This window comes from Pristis pectinata, chromosome 26 (genome assembly GCF_009764475.1).
Source record: "Pristis pectinata isolate sPriPec2 chromosome 26, sPriPec2.1.pri, whole genome shotgun sequence".
Lineage (NCBI taxonomy): Eukaryota > Metazoa > Chordata > Chondrichthyes > Rhinopristiformes > Pristidae > Pristis > Pristis pectinata.
The window spans coordinates 18,455,570-18,472,116 of record NC_067430.1 but is presented as its reverse complement, the minus strand read 5'-3'; the positions used below and the strand labels follow the sequence as shown (position 1 = coordinate 18,472,116).

Genomic DNA, 16,547 nt, shown 5'->3' with positions numbered 1-16,547 from the left:
CTTTCCGGGACTTCCAGGTCTTTTCTAAACCGTGGAGATCAGAAATGGACCAATATTACTTGCAGCCTAACCAGTTCAACAAATCAAAATTCAACATAACCCCTGTGTTTTCATCCTCTATACTTTACTTATGAAGCCTTGGAATCCTCTACTACCCATTCTCTCAATGTGGCCTGCGGCCTTCAAAGATTAGTACACATATATTATGCATACATGTCCCTCTGTTCCACACACCTTTTGAAACTCTGCCATTCATATTGTTGTTCCTCTCTTCCAGAAAGTATTGGCTCATCGACTGTGTAACTCTCAAAGAACAATCCAGTTAGTCGCACTACTTTACCCGAATCCCTGCAATTTTCCTCGTTCAATTATTTATCTAATTTCCTTTAGAAGCCTACTGTTAAATCTGTATCCATCAAATTTATTAAATGGTGTACTCTGAATCCTGAAGAACGCTGTCAGGTATAATTACACGTAATAATCATAGGTTATAAAGCATTACACACTAGGGTGAAACATTATAAGGCATGGGTGTCACACTCTTTGGTACTGCACTGTAGGGACTAAGGTTACAAGACATAATGTCGTAGCCAGCAGAATAAGCCGTAACATCAACGGATATAACTATCGACCAAGCATCGTGACGTGTTCCCATTCCAAGTCCTCTTTACCACAGCCGAACCTCACAATAATCTGAAACGTGCCTTTGGATTTTTTGCCCGGGGCTCGGTTCTCAAAGTGACCTCTAAAGCGCCGCTGACTCTGAATGTGGACTTTTGAATTCGCAGGAGCTGCTGCGCCCTTGCTGTCAATCACGAGTTGTCGGGCCCGCCCACCCATCCTGGAGCACCAATAGCAGGTGCCAGAAGGCGGGACACGTGACGCGCAGGTGTGCGGCCACTTTGCCAGGTGAGCGGCGGCTGCTCACTGTGTCCCCGGCAGTCGGACGGCCGCCGACATGTCCGCTCTGCTGAGCAGCCTGCGGGGACCGCAGCTGGTGGCTCACTTTCAGCGGCGGTGTGGGCTCCGTCCGCTCTCGGCAGCCGATCCGGCGGAGCGACGCTGCCCCGAGGCTGACGGGCGGGCACCAGTCTCCACAGCCGGATCACCGAGGGAGCGGGGCAAAAGCGAGAGCAACGGCGCGCTGAACGGCGCTGCGGTGAGTGCGACGCCTCAGTGTCCCTGCAGCCCCGGCGCTGCACTCAGCCCGGGCTTCAGAGTCTGTTCAATAGTTAGGAGGGGACGGATGCCACCGTCGCCCTTTGATAGATTTGACAGCTGATCTCGCTTGTATCTGCGTCAATTGGCCTCAGTTCCCGGGGTTTAAGGGAGGAATGGGCGGCCTTTCTGGTGCGGTGGGCGGAAGCTGTAATGCCTGCTGTGGCCGAATAGCGGAGCTGGGAAGATGTCTCAGCTCCATGGACACTGACACGGCCCGGGGATTATTTGTCTGTACTTCCTTCTTGGTGTTTTCTTCTTGTGGTGGGAACAAGTTAAGCTCATCTGACTCCGCACTGACACTGGGACCTGGTCAACGTCCAAGCTGTGTCTGCACTGACTGGGTTCCGGGGGTGGGGGGGCTCAGCTGTATTCAATAATCCGATAGTTTTGTGCCTCTGATTTTGGGCGTGAGAATTTCCCATCGTTTATATCTGATCTAACTTCGTGATGAGGAAGTTACAGGGTGCTTAGTGCACAGAAGTTTAAGAGGATCTTTCACACTTCCTCTCTGTGTATGTTGCTCAGTACATTACAAACTGTGTCAATAATGCCTATAGTCACTGGAGTGTAGAACAATGAGAGGAGATCTCATAGGAACCTATAAAACTCCAACAGGATTAGACTGACTAGATATTGGGAGGGTGTTCTGATGGCTAAAGACTCTGGAACAGCCACAGCTTCAAGATAAGGGGTATGTCATTTAGACCTGAGATGGAATTCTCCACTACAAAAAGCAGTGGGGGCCAAGTCCTTAAATTTATTCAAGGAGAAGGGAGATATATTTCTTAATACCAAAAGGATCAAGGGATATGGGGAGAAGGCAGGAGCAGGCTACTGAAGTGAATGATCAGCCATGAATGTGTTGAATTGTGGAGCAGGCCCAGACCACTGAATGGCCTGTTCCTGCTCCTATTTTCAATGTTTCTACAATGGGATCATTAAATGGCCATCCACCTAGAGGTCATTTGCCTCCTTGGGCTTATTCTGCCTCTGACATGTAGCACAATTCCAGATATCTTGTGTTGATTCTTGTCTCTCCCTTTTGGATGTAAAGGTGTTAAACCTTTTGGTCTATAATGACAGGGTAAGGTAATGCATCTGAGTGACATTTCTCCATGGCAAGTTTAGACCACTGGCTACTCAATTACTCAAGCCAGCTCTGCCAACACTGATTTTGTCCCAAAATCTACATTCTCCAGCAAGGGTACTGAGGTTGATTTAGCAGATTGTAAGTTGAACTTCAGGGTCCAGGGAACAGGTTTCCTTGTTGTGTAACTGGAGATATCCTGCAGAGATCTGAAGTGAACAGTGAGAGAGATGCAGCACAGATGTTTCTCTCCTCCCACTTACCCTGACGTGCACTAGTTACCCAGTAGCATCTCACTTTGAGCTTAATCTTGTCCCAGAAAGGAGTAAAGGTTCCTTTTTTTTTAACCATTGACAACAACTCTAGGTGGGACATAAGGACCTGGATTTATGCCACATTTTTCATCCACTCAGGTGAAAACATGTTTTACAGTCAGTACATTTGAAGTGTGGTCACAATTGTAATGTAGTAAATGTGGCAGCTAATTTGAGCACAGCAAGATGTCACAAACTATTAGTTTTTTGTTAGTGATGTTAGTTGCTGAATGAATGTTGTCCAGGACACCAAGCAAACTCCACACAGTAGAATCTTTTGCATTCAGCTGAGAGGGCAGATGGAACTTGAGCTTAAGGTCCGATAGTGCAGCACCTCCTCAGTACTGGTGCTGGAGGGTTGGCCTGAATTATGGACAAGGAACTCTGGAGTGGGACTTGAACCTACGGTTTTCTGAGACTGAGGCGAGAGTGCAGCCCATTGAGCCATAGAGCTATAAGCTTGTTGCTCTCAGCTTTCTTCTCACTCTATTGATGTACTTTGGAATTTCATTTAATTTGCTGATTGACAAGATTGGGATGGTAGAGCAACCTCAGCTGCTCTAGGTTTTGTTAAACTCAACGGCAAATGAGCAGGTACTCTCAGTACCCATTCCTTCCCTGCTGATAGGCTGGATGATGTACCAGGCTAAATATGGCACCAGCTCTCTCCTCTCAAACTCTGTAAACATTCCGTAAATACTTAAAAACACTTATAAAAGTGAAAGAATATGCATGTTGTGTTAACTCTCACTGTCGTAGGTCTTTAACTGGTGTATAGGCATAGCACTGAGGTATTGTGATTGGGGCAGAGGCAGATAAATTGACTAATCCTGAGTTCAGCTGGCTTTTGGTTGAAGTCATTAAATTGTCCAGTATCTTGCAGTATGTTCGAAAGTGACACTGTTAATCTTGGCGCCAAGATTCACTTATGTTGTGTTTCCCTTCATTGGCTTGTTGTCCACTCAGACTTTGGCCACTGATTAAAATATTTTGGAAATGCTGCATTAATTATTAGCCATGGCAGCTATGGCTCAGAGGGTTGCACTCTTGTGTTTGATTTAGAAGGTCATGGGTATTTCAAAAACTTTGACATGTAATCCAGGCACTAAGTGAAGGCTGCACTGCCTGGGGTGCCGTACTTTGCATGCGACAGAACATTTGAGACCCTAGCTTCCCTCACACGGAGATGGAAAATATCCCATTGGAAGAAGAACAACAGTTACGTTAGGAGCAGGAGTTTGCCATGTAAGCCCTCAAGGATACTCTACCATTAAATAAGACCATGGCTGGGCTGATCTTTGGATTTAATTCCAATTTACTGCCTGATTCTCCTAACACTCGTATCCCCTGTATTCCAAAATCTAATCTGCACCCATTGGTCTTTGTTACAGGGAATTCCAAAGATTCAAAGAAGACTGAGAGAAGAAATTCCTCCTTATCAGCTAATATCCTGGGACTATGCACTCCCTAAATTTAAATTCCCCCACCTCATATAATCCACCCTATTAAGTTCCTTTCAGAATCTTGTGTTTCAATGAGATCACCTCTCATTCTTCAAAACTCCAGAGAATACAGACCCGTTCTGCTTAATCTGTCAGTAGAAGACAGTCCTCATTCCAGGAATCAATCTATTGAACCTTTACTGCAGCACCTCAAAGGCAATATGCCCTTCCTTAATTAATGCATGTAGTGTGCTAGGTGTGGTCTCACCAAAGTCCTGTATAGTTGCAGGAATATTTCCATACTCTTATATTCTTTCCTCAACATTTTGTTTTCCTTCTTTATTACTCTCTGTGCTTCCATGCAATTTTAAATTTCACTGAACATCAACATTTAATGGTGTTACATTATTAAAATAATAATCTTTCTGTGGATAACCGCGTTCCTCTGCATTTTTCGCCCACTCACTTTAGTTCTTTAAATCCCTTTGCAGACACCTGTGTCACTACACCTTACTTTGCTGACTGTCTTTGTATCATTACCAAGCCTGGATACTCGCTGCACTTTCATCTGTTATTAATACAGATTGCAAATCTGAGGCCCAAACACTATACACTGAGGCGCTCAATGTTGGTTCAAACTTACCAACACAAAAATCACTTGTTTATCCTTTCCCTTTGTTTCTGTTGGTTAACCAATCCTCTATAATAATACAATATGCCAGTCTTAATCCCATGAATCCTTATGTTGCGCAGTAACCTTTATTGTGGCATCTTATTGAGTGCCTTTTGGAAATCCAAATACTCTACATCCAGTGGCTAAATATCCTGCTGGTAACTTCCTTAAAGAGCTCTAATGCATTTGTTAAATGTGATTTCTCTTTCTGAAAGCCATAATAATTCTGCCAGATTGTTTCTAAATGCCCTGTTAATTATGGATTCCAACACTTTCCCAACAACTAATGTTAGGCTAAAAGGCGTGTAGTTCTCAGTTTTCTCTGTTCTTCCCTTTTTGAATAGAAGTGTCATGTTTGCTATTTTCCAATCTGCTGGAACCAGAGTTTTCCCCAGTGTTCTTCACAATATTGATCCCGTGACCATAGGAAAGTGAACAGGCTATTTGATCATTTAGCAACCAAACTCTATCTACTTTTTCTCCATATCCTTTGCAGACAAGGGCCTATCTTAATCCATATAAAAGTTAACTTTCCCCAATACTATCGTGCTTACTCATTTATGCATTTGTACATTAACACTTCCAAACCAGGGTGTCTAGAGCAGGTGACCTAGACAGGTCCCATTGGAATCCTAGCAGTGTATCTATTTCTTACTTCTTTACAATATGTCTTACTTGGGTCACCTCACTTTAACGAACACCTCACCTACTGAATACTGAAAGGCCTGGATAGAGTGGACCGGGAGAGGATGTTTCCACTAGTAGGAGAGACTAGGATCTGAGGGCACAGCCTCAGAATAAAGGACATCCCTTTAGAGCTGAGATGATGTGGAATTTCTTCAGCCAGAGGGTGGTGAATCTGTGGAATTCATCGCCACAGAGGGCTGTGGAGGCCAAGTCATTAGGTGTATTAAAGGCAGAGATTGATGTGTTCTTGACTGGTAAAAGAGTTAAGGGTTACAGGGAGAAGGCAGGAGAATGGGGTTGGAAACAAAAAACCAGCCATGACTGAATGCAGAGCAGACTCAATAGGCTGAATGACCTAATTCTGCTCCTATATCTTATGGTCTTTCCATCATCTTATGATGGAAGTGATTTATTTTACAATCAGTTAGGGAACTTCTCTCCATGTTGACTTTACAGATAGTTTTATTTTCTTCCAAGTCCTGAGTGTTTTGCAGCTATGTCACAGTTTTGGTGACATTGCCATATTCTCCAAGTTGAATATTGTGCCTATAATTCATTCCACCTTTTCTCTCTTCTCATGATTTTATATAAAGTAAATTTATTCGGATCTGTTCTTCTGACCAATTGCTTTATTCCTACATTTCTTATTTCTTTTTCCTGGTTAACTACTTTGTTTTTAGCTTTTCCTTTCTGGCTGGTGGCCAAAGGACACTTTCAGACAATTCCTCTGCACTTTTCCCTTTTATGTGCCTTGGAGCTATCTGTGCTATTTTTCTATCTTGAGTCAACATGACTGGCCATTGCTGGACCTTGCATTGTGCAACTTGGCTGCTGCACTTTCAACAACAGTGATTACAGTTTCATAAATAATTAATTATAAAGTGCTTTAGGGTCATGAAAGATAATATATAAAATGCATTTTAAAATAAAAATTTGCTGCTATATTGGGGAGGTGAATTAAAATATTGGGACAGCATTTTACTGTTTAATATAATTTTATGGTTGTGCCACATTACCATATTGCTAACCTTGTTCTGCTCAAGGTAATTCCTTCAAGAGCATTATCCAGTTACACTGGGTGAGTTCCTGCAGAGGTCAGTTAAGAGGCTACAGACATCCTGGCTGTAATTCTCAGTGTATTGGAGAGTTCCTTTGTTCTCTTGTAACACAGAATGTTGACTCAACACTTTAGTTTGATGCTCAAGAAATACACACCAAGAGGCCATTCTTCTAGTATTATTGATGGATTGACATAATGTACATTGTGTTTTACAAAGTTCAACAGTTGTCTCCATCTCAGCTCGTGACTGCTGCAGAATCTGCTGGCTTGCTCCTCAAAGCCCAATGACCATGTTGTATGTATGATTCCTCTAGATTCCTCAGAAGAAATACAAGATTGAGAATTATTTCCTCTACTACCTCTTCCTGTTTGCTGCTACATTGGGCCAGGAGGTTTTTTACATCACCTTCCTTCCTTTCTGTTACTGGAATATTGACCCACATGTTGCTCGGAGAGTGATCAACGTCTGGGCAGTGAGTTACTTTTGTTTATGTTACATGGGAGAGTAAAAAGTTAAATGACAAAGAACTGGGGTGAAAACAATCCTTCATGGTGGTGGGCACAGCAATGGCAATGTGGCCTTTATTTACCTTCCCTCTCCCAGTCCCTGTCTGATTCACTCTTAACTGGGATCACTCTGTTGCCCTGTTTAACACTTTATTTTATAATGTGGTGAAACTCCTTGAGATATTTTCTAATGTGAACAATGCAATTAAAAGTTGATGTTATCATAGCCAGCTGGTGCTTCATTCAAGGGGCCATTGCTCATGTGTGTCATTGGACTGATCTGTGCATGTTGACAGTTGCCAATAAAGATCATACTGCTCATACCCTAGCCTCACTTACTGGCTCATCATCTTTTCAGACTGGGGAGCAAATGTGGGGACTTCCCTAATTTGAATGATTTACTATTACACCAAATGTAACATTTAACAATTCAGCCCCAAAGGCATCTTTATTTCTCACTATTCCTCAAATACTAGTTGGTTGCATTCTGATAATTGGGCATGAACATCTGATGTCAGACACAGCGCAAATTTCTGGATTGAAGAGTTTATAGTATGTAAACTGGTATCTGAATCTTCAATTACCTGATTCCAACATACTCTCATCAATGGATGTCCTGCCAATGAGGGTATTAACTTGAAGAGAATAACCTAATCTACCAGTGATTCAATGCCTGTTTGGATGATTCTTGGCTGTCCATTAATCATACATCCCAGCAGATGATTAATAGTGGGGGCAGGACATTAGGGGAAGGTTGGAATGGTGTTGCAACAAGAGACCAGGATCCTTGAGTTTTTGTTTAATTGAGGCCTGCACCCATTACTCACTCCTGATCAAATGGTGCTTTCTGGATGAATACGTTGACACTTGCCTTACCTAATTACAGCAAACAGTGACTTCACCACATAGTAATTTATTTGGTGCAGAACTAGTTTATCAAGATGTTTTGTGAGTGGGTCATGATCACTATCAGCTAAAGGAAAAAAAATCCCAGCCTCAAAGCACAAAGAATCAGTCAATCATTCAGGTTAAATTAAAGATCCAGGTTATGATATAAAGCAAAATACTGGCTTTCATCTCTTCAGTCAATTAATTCCTTGCATTGTGATTTTTACATAAAGAACACTTACTTATGTAAAGTCATTGACCCACATCACTAACTGTTTCTCTTTCAATGTTGCTGCCTGACTTGTTGAGCATTTCCAGCTGTTTTTTGCTATAAAAGTTGTTGTTTGGCACAAGTTAATAAGTTAAATATAATGTTAAATATTCTAAAGTCAGACAATCGGAAGAGGTAAGGGACCTAATACTCTGTCCAAACCACAAACCCTAAGAGCAGTGGGAGACTAATGACTCTTCCACCATTCACTTAGTGATTGATCTGTATCTTTGTCCATTTTATCTTGATTCCATATCCCTTAATGTCTTGCCTAACAATTTATCAATCCCAAACTACTGCAGATGCTGGAAGTCCTGAAATAATAGAAATACTCTGCTAAGTCAGCATTTACTAAACACAGCTTTGAAATTTTCTATCAGTTCCTATTCTCAATAGTCACTTCAGAGCAGATGGTATCAAATTCTGGTGGCAGGGAAAAAAGGGAGAGCAGGAGGCATTACTGAGAGAGAAAGCAGGAGGCTGATCATTGAGTGTCAGATTTGGGGAAAGATTGGGGCTATTCGGCTTGGGGATAAGGTAACTTTAAAAAGGTGCATAAAGTGTTTAAGGGAATGCAAAAGGTAATTCCAGCACATTACTTTAAATTACACACAAGGACGGGACTATGATAGTAAAAGCCTGATTACAAGAGATTTTACATTGTGGAGTTGATAAACTCATGAACAAAACTTTGAGGTAGGGTAATGCAGCCCCATCAAAATAACAGGTCAACCATCACACCCTATCTTAATGCTGGAATTAGTAAAATGCAGAACCCCCAGAGTGCAATGTGGCCATTTTACTGCTTAACAAGAAAAAAGTTGTGACTACCTTTGTCTTTAATAGATGGTGTTCATTAAACAATAGAGGGTCATAAGATAATAATGGAAGGGAAACCACTTTCTATATATCTCAACACCAATCCTGGAGATCCAAAGCTCCTTTACCCCCAAATCCCTCAGCAGCACTATGGTAACCAGTTTTTTTTGGTTCCTCTTGGGTTGCAAACTTTGGTTGAATGAATTTAATCTTCAGTTCCTGGAGAATTGCTGTCCTCACTTATGTCGCAGCCAGGGAACTGTTTAATGATCCATCCACGTAAACATGGGTCTTTTTCAGGGACACACTGCAGAGTGGGGCCACAGAAAGAAACAGATTGGTGTGTTGCTCTGTGCAGAAGGGAGAGGAGAAGGAGGGCTCTCCTGAGTATTGTCAACATTCAATAAATTGGGCTCTAAAGGCTGAGGAGAGGATTTGACAAAACCTGCAGTGAGACTGAGGGTTTGACAGTAATTTTCATCAGGAGATGAATAGCCTCCAGGTAATGCTGGGTCAAGCCATTCCTCTGGAGGGCTGCATAAATATATGGTTTGGAACAGAAGCTATGGTTATAAGTCAGAATAGGTAATAAAAATCTCCCAGCCACACAGGTTGTGCTGGGCCCTGACATCTTGGGAATGCAGAGGGTCAGAGTTGGATGCTGCTGCTTGTAAGGTGAGAAGGATAGGAAGAGCTTAAAGTGGATTAATGTCTCTCTCCTTGCCTTTGCATTACTCCAGGTTGTGATGTACATTGGGCAGACTTCCAAAGATGTCTTAAGATGGCCGAGACCTCCGTCACCTCCAGTAATCAAGCTTGAAGTGCGGGTGGATGCAGAATATGGCATGCCTTCCACTCATGCCATGGCAGCCACTGCTATCCCCTTCACCTTCCTCCTGGCCACAATGAACAGGTACAAGGTAAGGCATAATTGCTTTCTCCCTTGATCTTTGAGTGTTGGGATGTCTTTCATGGAGCTTCAAAATGTTCACATTTGTTCTGTTTTAGTGCTAGTTCACATAGATGAATCAATTATTATACGGGGGGGGGGGGGGGGGGGTGCACAAAAATCAGCCCTGCCTGATTTTCTTTCCCAATTCTGATTTGCTATCACCTGTTGCCATGCCAGTGTCCAAGATGTATTTCATTCCTTATTTGTTGGTAAATCCCAACTGGGGTGCATGGATGCTCTTGTGGATACCACACATCCATCCAGACAGACAGATGGAGAGACATGCACTCCTGCCCACATCATCTGCTCCCCCCCCTCCCCCTCCAGTTTTCATTATTCACAAGCCCTCACAAGGACAGTGGCAATGGACAGTTCAAGGGAGAGATTGCTGTGTTCCAGGCTCTCTCTGTCTGTTTGCATTGACCAGAGCAGAGGAAGCTAAACAAGGAAGAACATATTTTAAAAGCACGATAACTAAAACCAGGTGTTCCCTGATCAGAGCTGCCAAGAAGCCTTTAAAATCACTGGCAAGGTCATCTCCAAGCTCAATAAAATCTAATTACTGTGAAAGTGACTCTCTATCTGGTTAATCAGTTACTACTGAGTGTCAGAAAAGGAATTCCTGCATCCGCATATACTGAGCTCACAAGGCGAGGAGTTCTGCTCTGTGAGTTTGTTCCATACGAGACCTCGGGTCAGGCAGAAAAGGGGTTAACAAAACAATCAACCTGGAACCCACAATACAGGTTAATTTCTGGCCACAGATTCTCTTCCTGTGATATTGGGTTTTATTGGACACTCCCTTCCTGCTCGGAAATGCATGCATTGTCACAATTCATTGCTGAAAATGTGGGAGCCAATTTACACACAAACAATAATGTGATAAATGACCAGGTAATCTATTTTAATGATGTTCCGGGATAAACAATGATATGAACAATATGAACAACTTCCTGCTTTTCCTTCAAGAAGACCTTTTCCATTAGTTAAAGACTGTTGTCAGAGTGGCATTCTCTTCGTATAGCTCTGGTAAGGTCAGGCTAGATTTTGTGCTTGAGTCTTTTGGAAAGTACTGTATTCTGACTTATGAATGAAAGTGTTATCCATGAGCTAAAGCTGACAGGCAAAACAAGTTTCTAGCAAGTTTAGGATGCACCTATGGAATGATCCTTGAGCAATTTCATTGCATTGTGACTCTGCCAAGACCTGTAGACCTGTCCACTCGATTCTTGTAAAGCGATGTGATACCTGTGTGGCCCTTGGAGATATGGAAAGTCCGAGTGCTAAGTCAGCAGCTCGGTCCTCAAGTCATCAGAGTAGTTTAGCTTTTATTCCAAACTCCGTTCGGGCTACAGTTTCCTGGGGTTAGAGTTCATTGAACCCTAGTCCCAGTCTTGCCTGTTCCTTGAGATTGCCTGGGGTTTTATTTGAGTTGGTCTCACTGCAGTACACTCTCTCATTCAAAGGTCACAAATGCAGTTTGTTGCAAAGAACTGTGTGCTTGGCTTATAAAATGTATTTGATAGCCTTGGGGCATTGCAAAGCAGAGGGCTGTGTCTGTAGTGAGATCTTTATTTCACACAAGAAGATGCAAGGAGTAGGATTAAGCTGTGACATTGAGTGGGGACTATGGGAGTCGCGCTGCACAGCCAGAATTAGAACACATACAGCTGAACATTTGAAGATCAGTCCCAGAGTGTGTAATGAAATGTGGGTTCATGGTTTTGGATGTCAAGGATTATATTTATGCTTATCCCAAGCAACCCGGTCTCATCACATTTACTTAGATCAAGAGTGTATACTGAAACTGCTCCCACCTGTGTTAGCACTGACCTCAGAGGAAAATAGAATTTGATAGGTATTAAATATGCTCTGAATCTAGTCAGTGTGGTTCCTGCCCTTAGATTGTTTGATGGGGCAGTGCAGACAGAACTTTACACTGTATCTAACCCATTAAATAACTCTGTGTCTCTCTGTTTTTCAGTACCCCTTTGAGCTGGGATTGCTGTTTGCTCTAACCATTTGTGTCTTGGTCTCCCTCAGCCGTATTTACACAGGAATGCATACAGTTTTGGTAAGACGAGCACAGCAATTTGGGCACAAAGGATTCTAGAAGAGGGTTTGCTTTATGATGTACTTGCCAAAATGTAACACAACATGACATAATCTAACATAAAAAGTGACTGAAATATTTGTGCACTTGCATCTTTGAGAATTAACAGAAAGTTGCATTCTGAAGCACAGAAATTTAAGCACTGGTCCAAGGAATAATCACAACTATTGACAACAGGCAAGCTTAACAAAATCCCTTGTTTTGACATTGTTATTAAATCACTTTTGCGTTAACCCTCATTCCCCATTGTACCTCTATCCACCTTCCCATTGTATCCCACAGTCCTACCTACATACTCTCCCTTTATATCCCCCAATCCCATTTACCCAGGGCTTGCCATCTTACCCCTCAGTGCTACCTTCCCACTATACCCCCAATCCCACCTACCTACCAACCCATCCTATTCCTCAAACCACCCCCCTCCCCCCTCAGCACCTGCCTAACTCAATCAATCTGATGTTACCCCATGATAACCCAATGGTTGTGGAATTAGACCAAGACCTCATTGGACATAAGTTCAAATCGCACTGCAATAAAATGATTTTAATTCATTGGTCAATTTGTGATGCCAGGTTCTTGTAACATCTGTCAGGAATGGGAACCTGTCACCACTGCACACACTGGCCAGCCTGTGACTCAAGACACACAGTACAAGGTTAATATTAGAGGGACAATATAAGGTTAATTTTGAATGTCCTTGGGGCATCTAGGAATGGGGAATAAGCACTTCCTTGCCAGCATTTCATACGTTCTCAGAAGGTCTAAAAATGGTAACCAAAGTGGCAGAGAGCAGGTGGCATACTTCTAAAGTCAATCTTCATTCTGAAAAAATGACTGTGGTTTTTTTGGTTTTCAACAGTGAATCTCCTCACCACCCTGGGGGTTGCAGGAGCAACTGAGTACTTCAGACTATTCACCCTCTCCATTATTTCAGTCACCCTCTGGTTTGTTGATTTATTCCAGTCAATACTGACAAACAGTGCCTTGCCCTAAGTATTTATTACTGCTGAGTGTTTAACAGCTGAAAGCAGCATTGCTATAAAAGTTCTCTGTTCACTAAAAGCTGCTGTTATCTCAATCCAAGAACACTCACTTCTTTAGCTGGAGGACAAATTATGAAATAGAAGAGTCTGGATTGTTAATGAATGGTTAGGCATCGCAGGGCTTTCCACTGGAACTTGTTCCATCCTGGAGAGTGTGTGCTTGTAACATGGTGTGAGGGCTAAGGTTACGCTGGGTTGTGATTCTTTTTACAGTCAAATAGCCTGCCAATAATTTGATATGATACTGTGGGGTGTCATTAGAATCCATTCCCCAACTAGGGCCAAATACTTTCAGGAGGTGACGATAAACGAGAAATAGGGGAGAATGTTCTGCATTCAGGAAATAACTTCCATGTTAAATCTTAATACTTCAGTATTTATTTGTTTTGTTTAATTCTTATCAGATGATGTTTTAGTTCCTCACACTGAAAGTGGCCAGGTCTGGAATGCCAGCTTGGTGAAAAACTGATGTTGATATGAAGTTTATACCCATGGCCTGCCGCAACTAATGGTCCTTTCTCTTCCTCAGGATGTACTCTGTGGAATTGCAATCACTGCTCTGCTGGTAACTGTCTCCTACCCTTTCTGGGATGCCATTGAGACTTTTCAAATGAAGAATTGCTTTGCTCCTGTATTAGCATTGACGTTGTCCTTCCTGCTATCTATTAACTATCCTGAGCTGGACCACTGGAGCACAGCGAGGGGTGACACCACTAATATAGTCAGTGCAGGTGGAGGAGCTGCTGTGGCCACTTGGATTAATTATCAATGGGGCCTCATCCTGGAACCTTTGTCAGCTCCACCCTATGAGATGCCTTTGGTGACACCTGAACTCCTTGGCAGGATGGTTGCCCGATTTACCATTGGCATTGTGATTGTATTTTTTGCACGGCAGGCTATAAAATCTGTGGCCTTGGCTTTTGTCTGCAAATTGGCTGGAGTCTCCCCTGGTGACCAGGAAGCCCGGAAGCTCCTATGGGTGGAAGTTCCCTACAAGTATATTACGTATAGTTGCCTTGGGGTCGTTGGACTTGCACTGTGCCCAGCAGTGCATAGATATTTATCACTTTGATCATGTTACTGATATACATTGCTGCATGCTAGGAGGCTGTAAGAGCTACTGGTGAATGTAGTACTGAAGGCTGCACTAATTAGCCTTTTGGACTTTGGATTCAACCTGGGTTTAGTCAGAGATCTGAGGGACAGCAGGTCAATGCTTGCCAGTGAAGTCCCTCAGTTGACCGAGTTACAATTTCTCTGGCAGGGAATGGACATTCCTCTCTCGTTATTACCCAATTTGTTGCTTTTGCAAATGTGTTTGTACTTGGGATCCTTGTTTTGCACTCCCTTTCAGGGTGTACATAGTCAGCATGGAGTATACGAACAATTAGCTTAACTCCATGCCTTTCAGCTCTTTTAAAGATGATAACTCATTCCCACCCAAGTCAAACTTGGAATAATTTTGTTTGCACCACAGTGGGGTTGCTTGCAGCATTATCAGTAGAGGTTCCATCACTGACCATTCGATGGCCTGAACGTTATTGCTCTGGCTGCTGCTCTCCATTGGATTTAATGGGCTTAGTGGTGACAGATTGGGGGCTGACGAGTTGATGGTCATTAGGCAGGAGCTCATCTCTAATGCACGTCTGATCAGAGGCTGGGACACTGAGAAGAGCTGGGAGGTTGTCCTGGCCCTCCTCTCTACAACTGCTTCTGGCCCATTCAAGTTGAGGTCAAACAGTAACATTTCTTAAAAGCTTTATATTTTTTGGAATTATATTTACATGTTTCCACAGATTGGAACTTGACTGAGCCAGGAAAGTGGGAACTTCTGGCACTGAAAGTTCCTGGACACCTAAATATCACGCATACGCGCACACATACACGCCTGCCCTGTACTCTGGGGGCATGCAGTAGGAGCCTTTGAGTCCACAGAGAATTTCAGCGGAAGTGTCCAACATGATTCTTCTAAGGTAAAATTAGAACAGAAATGCTGGAATTACTCAGCTGGTCAGGATCTTTTAACTCGCAGAAAACCATGATGTAGGATTCTTGCATGTCACAAGGTGGGCTTAGTGAAGAAATCTTGCAACTAAACCCTAAATAAACACTGATGCGCTGAGTTCTGTCACAGTTACTTTGCACTGCAGAATACATAGGGATGAAGATTACACAAGACAGCAACATCCACGTGTTCTATGCATGGGCCATGATGTTAAGGTGCTCCCTTACAATCTCATTCTGCTTTTGCCCTGGTGTGGATGTAATTACAGGAACACACCTATACTCTTAGAACCCAGATGAGGCTATTAAATGGATTCACATTCTGCTTTGAAGGTACAGTAACTGAAATACTCTGTTTGATCTACAGCTAGCTTTACCCTTTACTGGACCTCAACATTTGAGGGTGCTCCCTCATGTAGTGAATTTTAAATAAAAGAAAATTCCATGGACTTCAAACCAGTTCCAGTTAACTCCTATTACTCGAGTCCAATTTCCTTCAAACTTGCTCCCTTCAGTCCCTTGGTAGGGAATCCTGATGGACTAACCCCCTTCCCCTTGAAGAGGCTATTGTATGGATTCCCAGTTAATTAACCTCTTCCTATTTGTGCATTTTGTTTGAAATTCCACTGGATTAAATCTTTCCCCTTCGTGCATGTTGTATGGAATCACATTGAATTAAATGCTCCCCATTCACCCTAACCCTAACCCATTTTAGGTTCATTGTATGAAATATCTTTCCCTATTCCTTCCCAAATTATAGAAATACAGTGTTTAAGATTGAACCCAGTAATTGTAAAGACTGGGTCTTTCCTTGCTTGGTTAAATTACAGTGAAGAACAGTTCACAGGAATGTTTTTGTGTGATTTTTACTGTATGTTATTTTGCTGCAGAATCAGTAATATATAAAAATTTGTAAAGAATGGTGTAGGTTTTGTGTGTTTTCAACTTTGAGCTTGCGTAAATGAGGCATGTACATCTTATTGTACCTTCAGTGTGTCTGCACCTGGTCCATTATGAGTGCCTTGATAAGCAGTGATTACACCAGGTTTGTAGGGCAAAATGAGAGGGAGGAGGGAGAATTGTTTTCTCCCCAAATGCCTGAAATTTTGGACCAGAACACTCACCCAAGCTCCACCAGTACACATAATGTTGATTCTGCCATGGGCCACAGTGCAATATCACTTCTAGTTGAGCAGAATACCAGTTAGCCTGCTCCCTTCCCTTGCTGTAATGCACAGGTCCCAGGCCACTTGTGTCAGTGAAAATTGGCATTACTTTGAGCCAGGGGCTCCTCATTGAAATTGGGTATTGTCAGTAGAATGGTTCCTTTAATCCACTTGGGTAATTTTTGAAAACAAACTTCTCTCAGCATTGTTTAATCAAGCATTTCCAGGTCAGGTACGGCACAGATTAGGAACAGAGTAAAGCTGCCTCTGCATTGTCCCGTTGAACAATCCTGGGGAAGG

The 16,547-nt window shown here is 42.7% G+C and overlaps 1 protein-coding gene across 2 annotated transcripts; it reads left to right on the top strand.

Annotated features, from left to right (window-relative positions):
- Positions 1-901: 901 nt before the first annotated feature.
- LOC127583367 (sphingosine-1-phosphate phosphatase 2-like) lies at positions 902-16,004 on the top strand. Of its 2 annotated transcripts, XM_052039271.1 has the most exons (5): positions 902-1,159; positions 6,799-6,957; positions 9,710-9,889; positions 11,906-11,995; positions 13,607-16,004. In XM_052039271.1, the coding sequence occupies exons 1-5, from the start codon at positions 959-961 to the stop codon at positions 14,147-14,149; spliced, it is 1,173 nt and encodes a 390-aa protein (XP_051895231.1). In that variant the 5' UTR covers positions 902-958; the 3' UTR covers positions 14,150-16,004. The 2 variants fall into 2 exon arrangements, with proteins under 2 accessions (XP_051895231.1, XP_051895232.1); XM_052039272.1 differs by lacking the exon at positions 6,799-6,957 and having other exon boundaries at positions 13,607-15,995.
- The last annotated feature ends 543 nt before the right edge of the window (positions 16,005-16,547 follow it).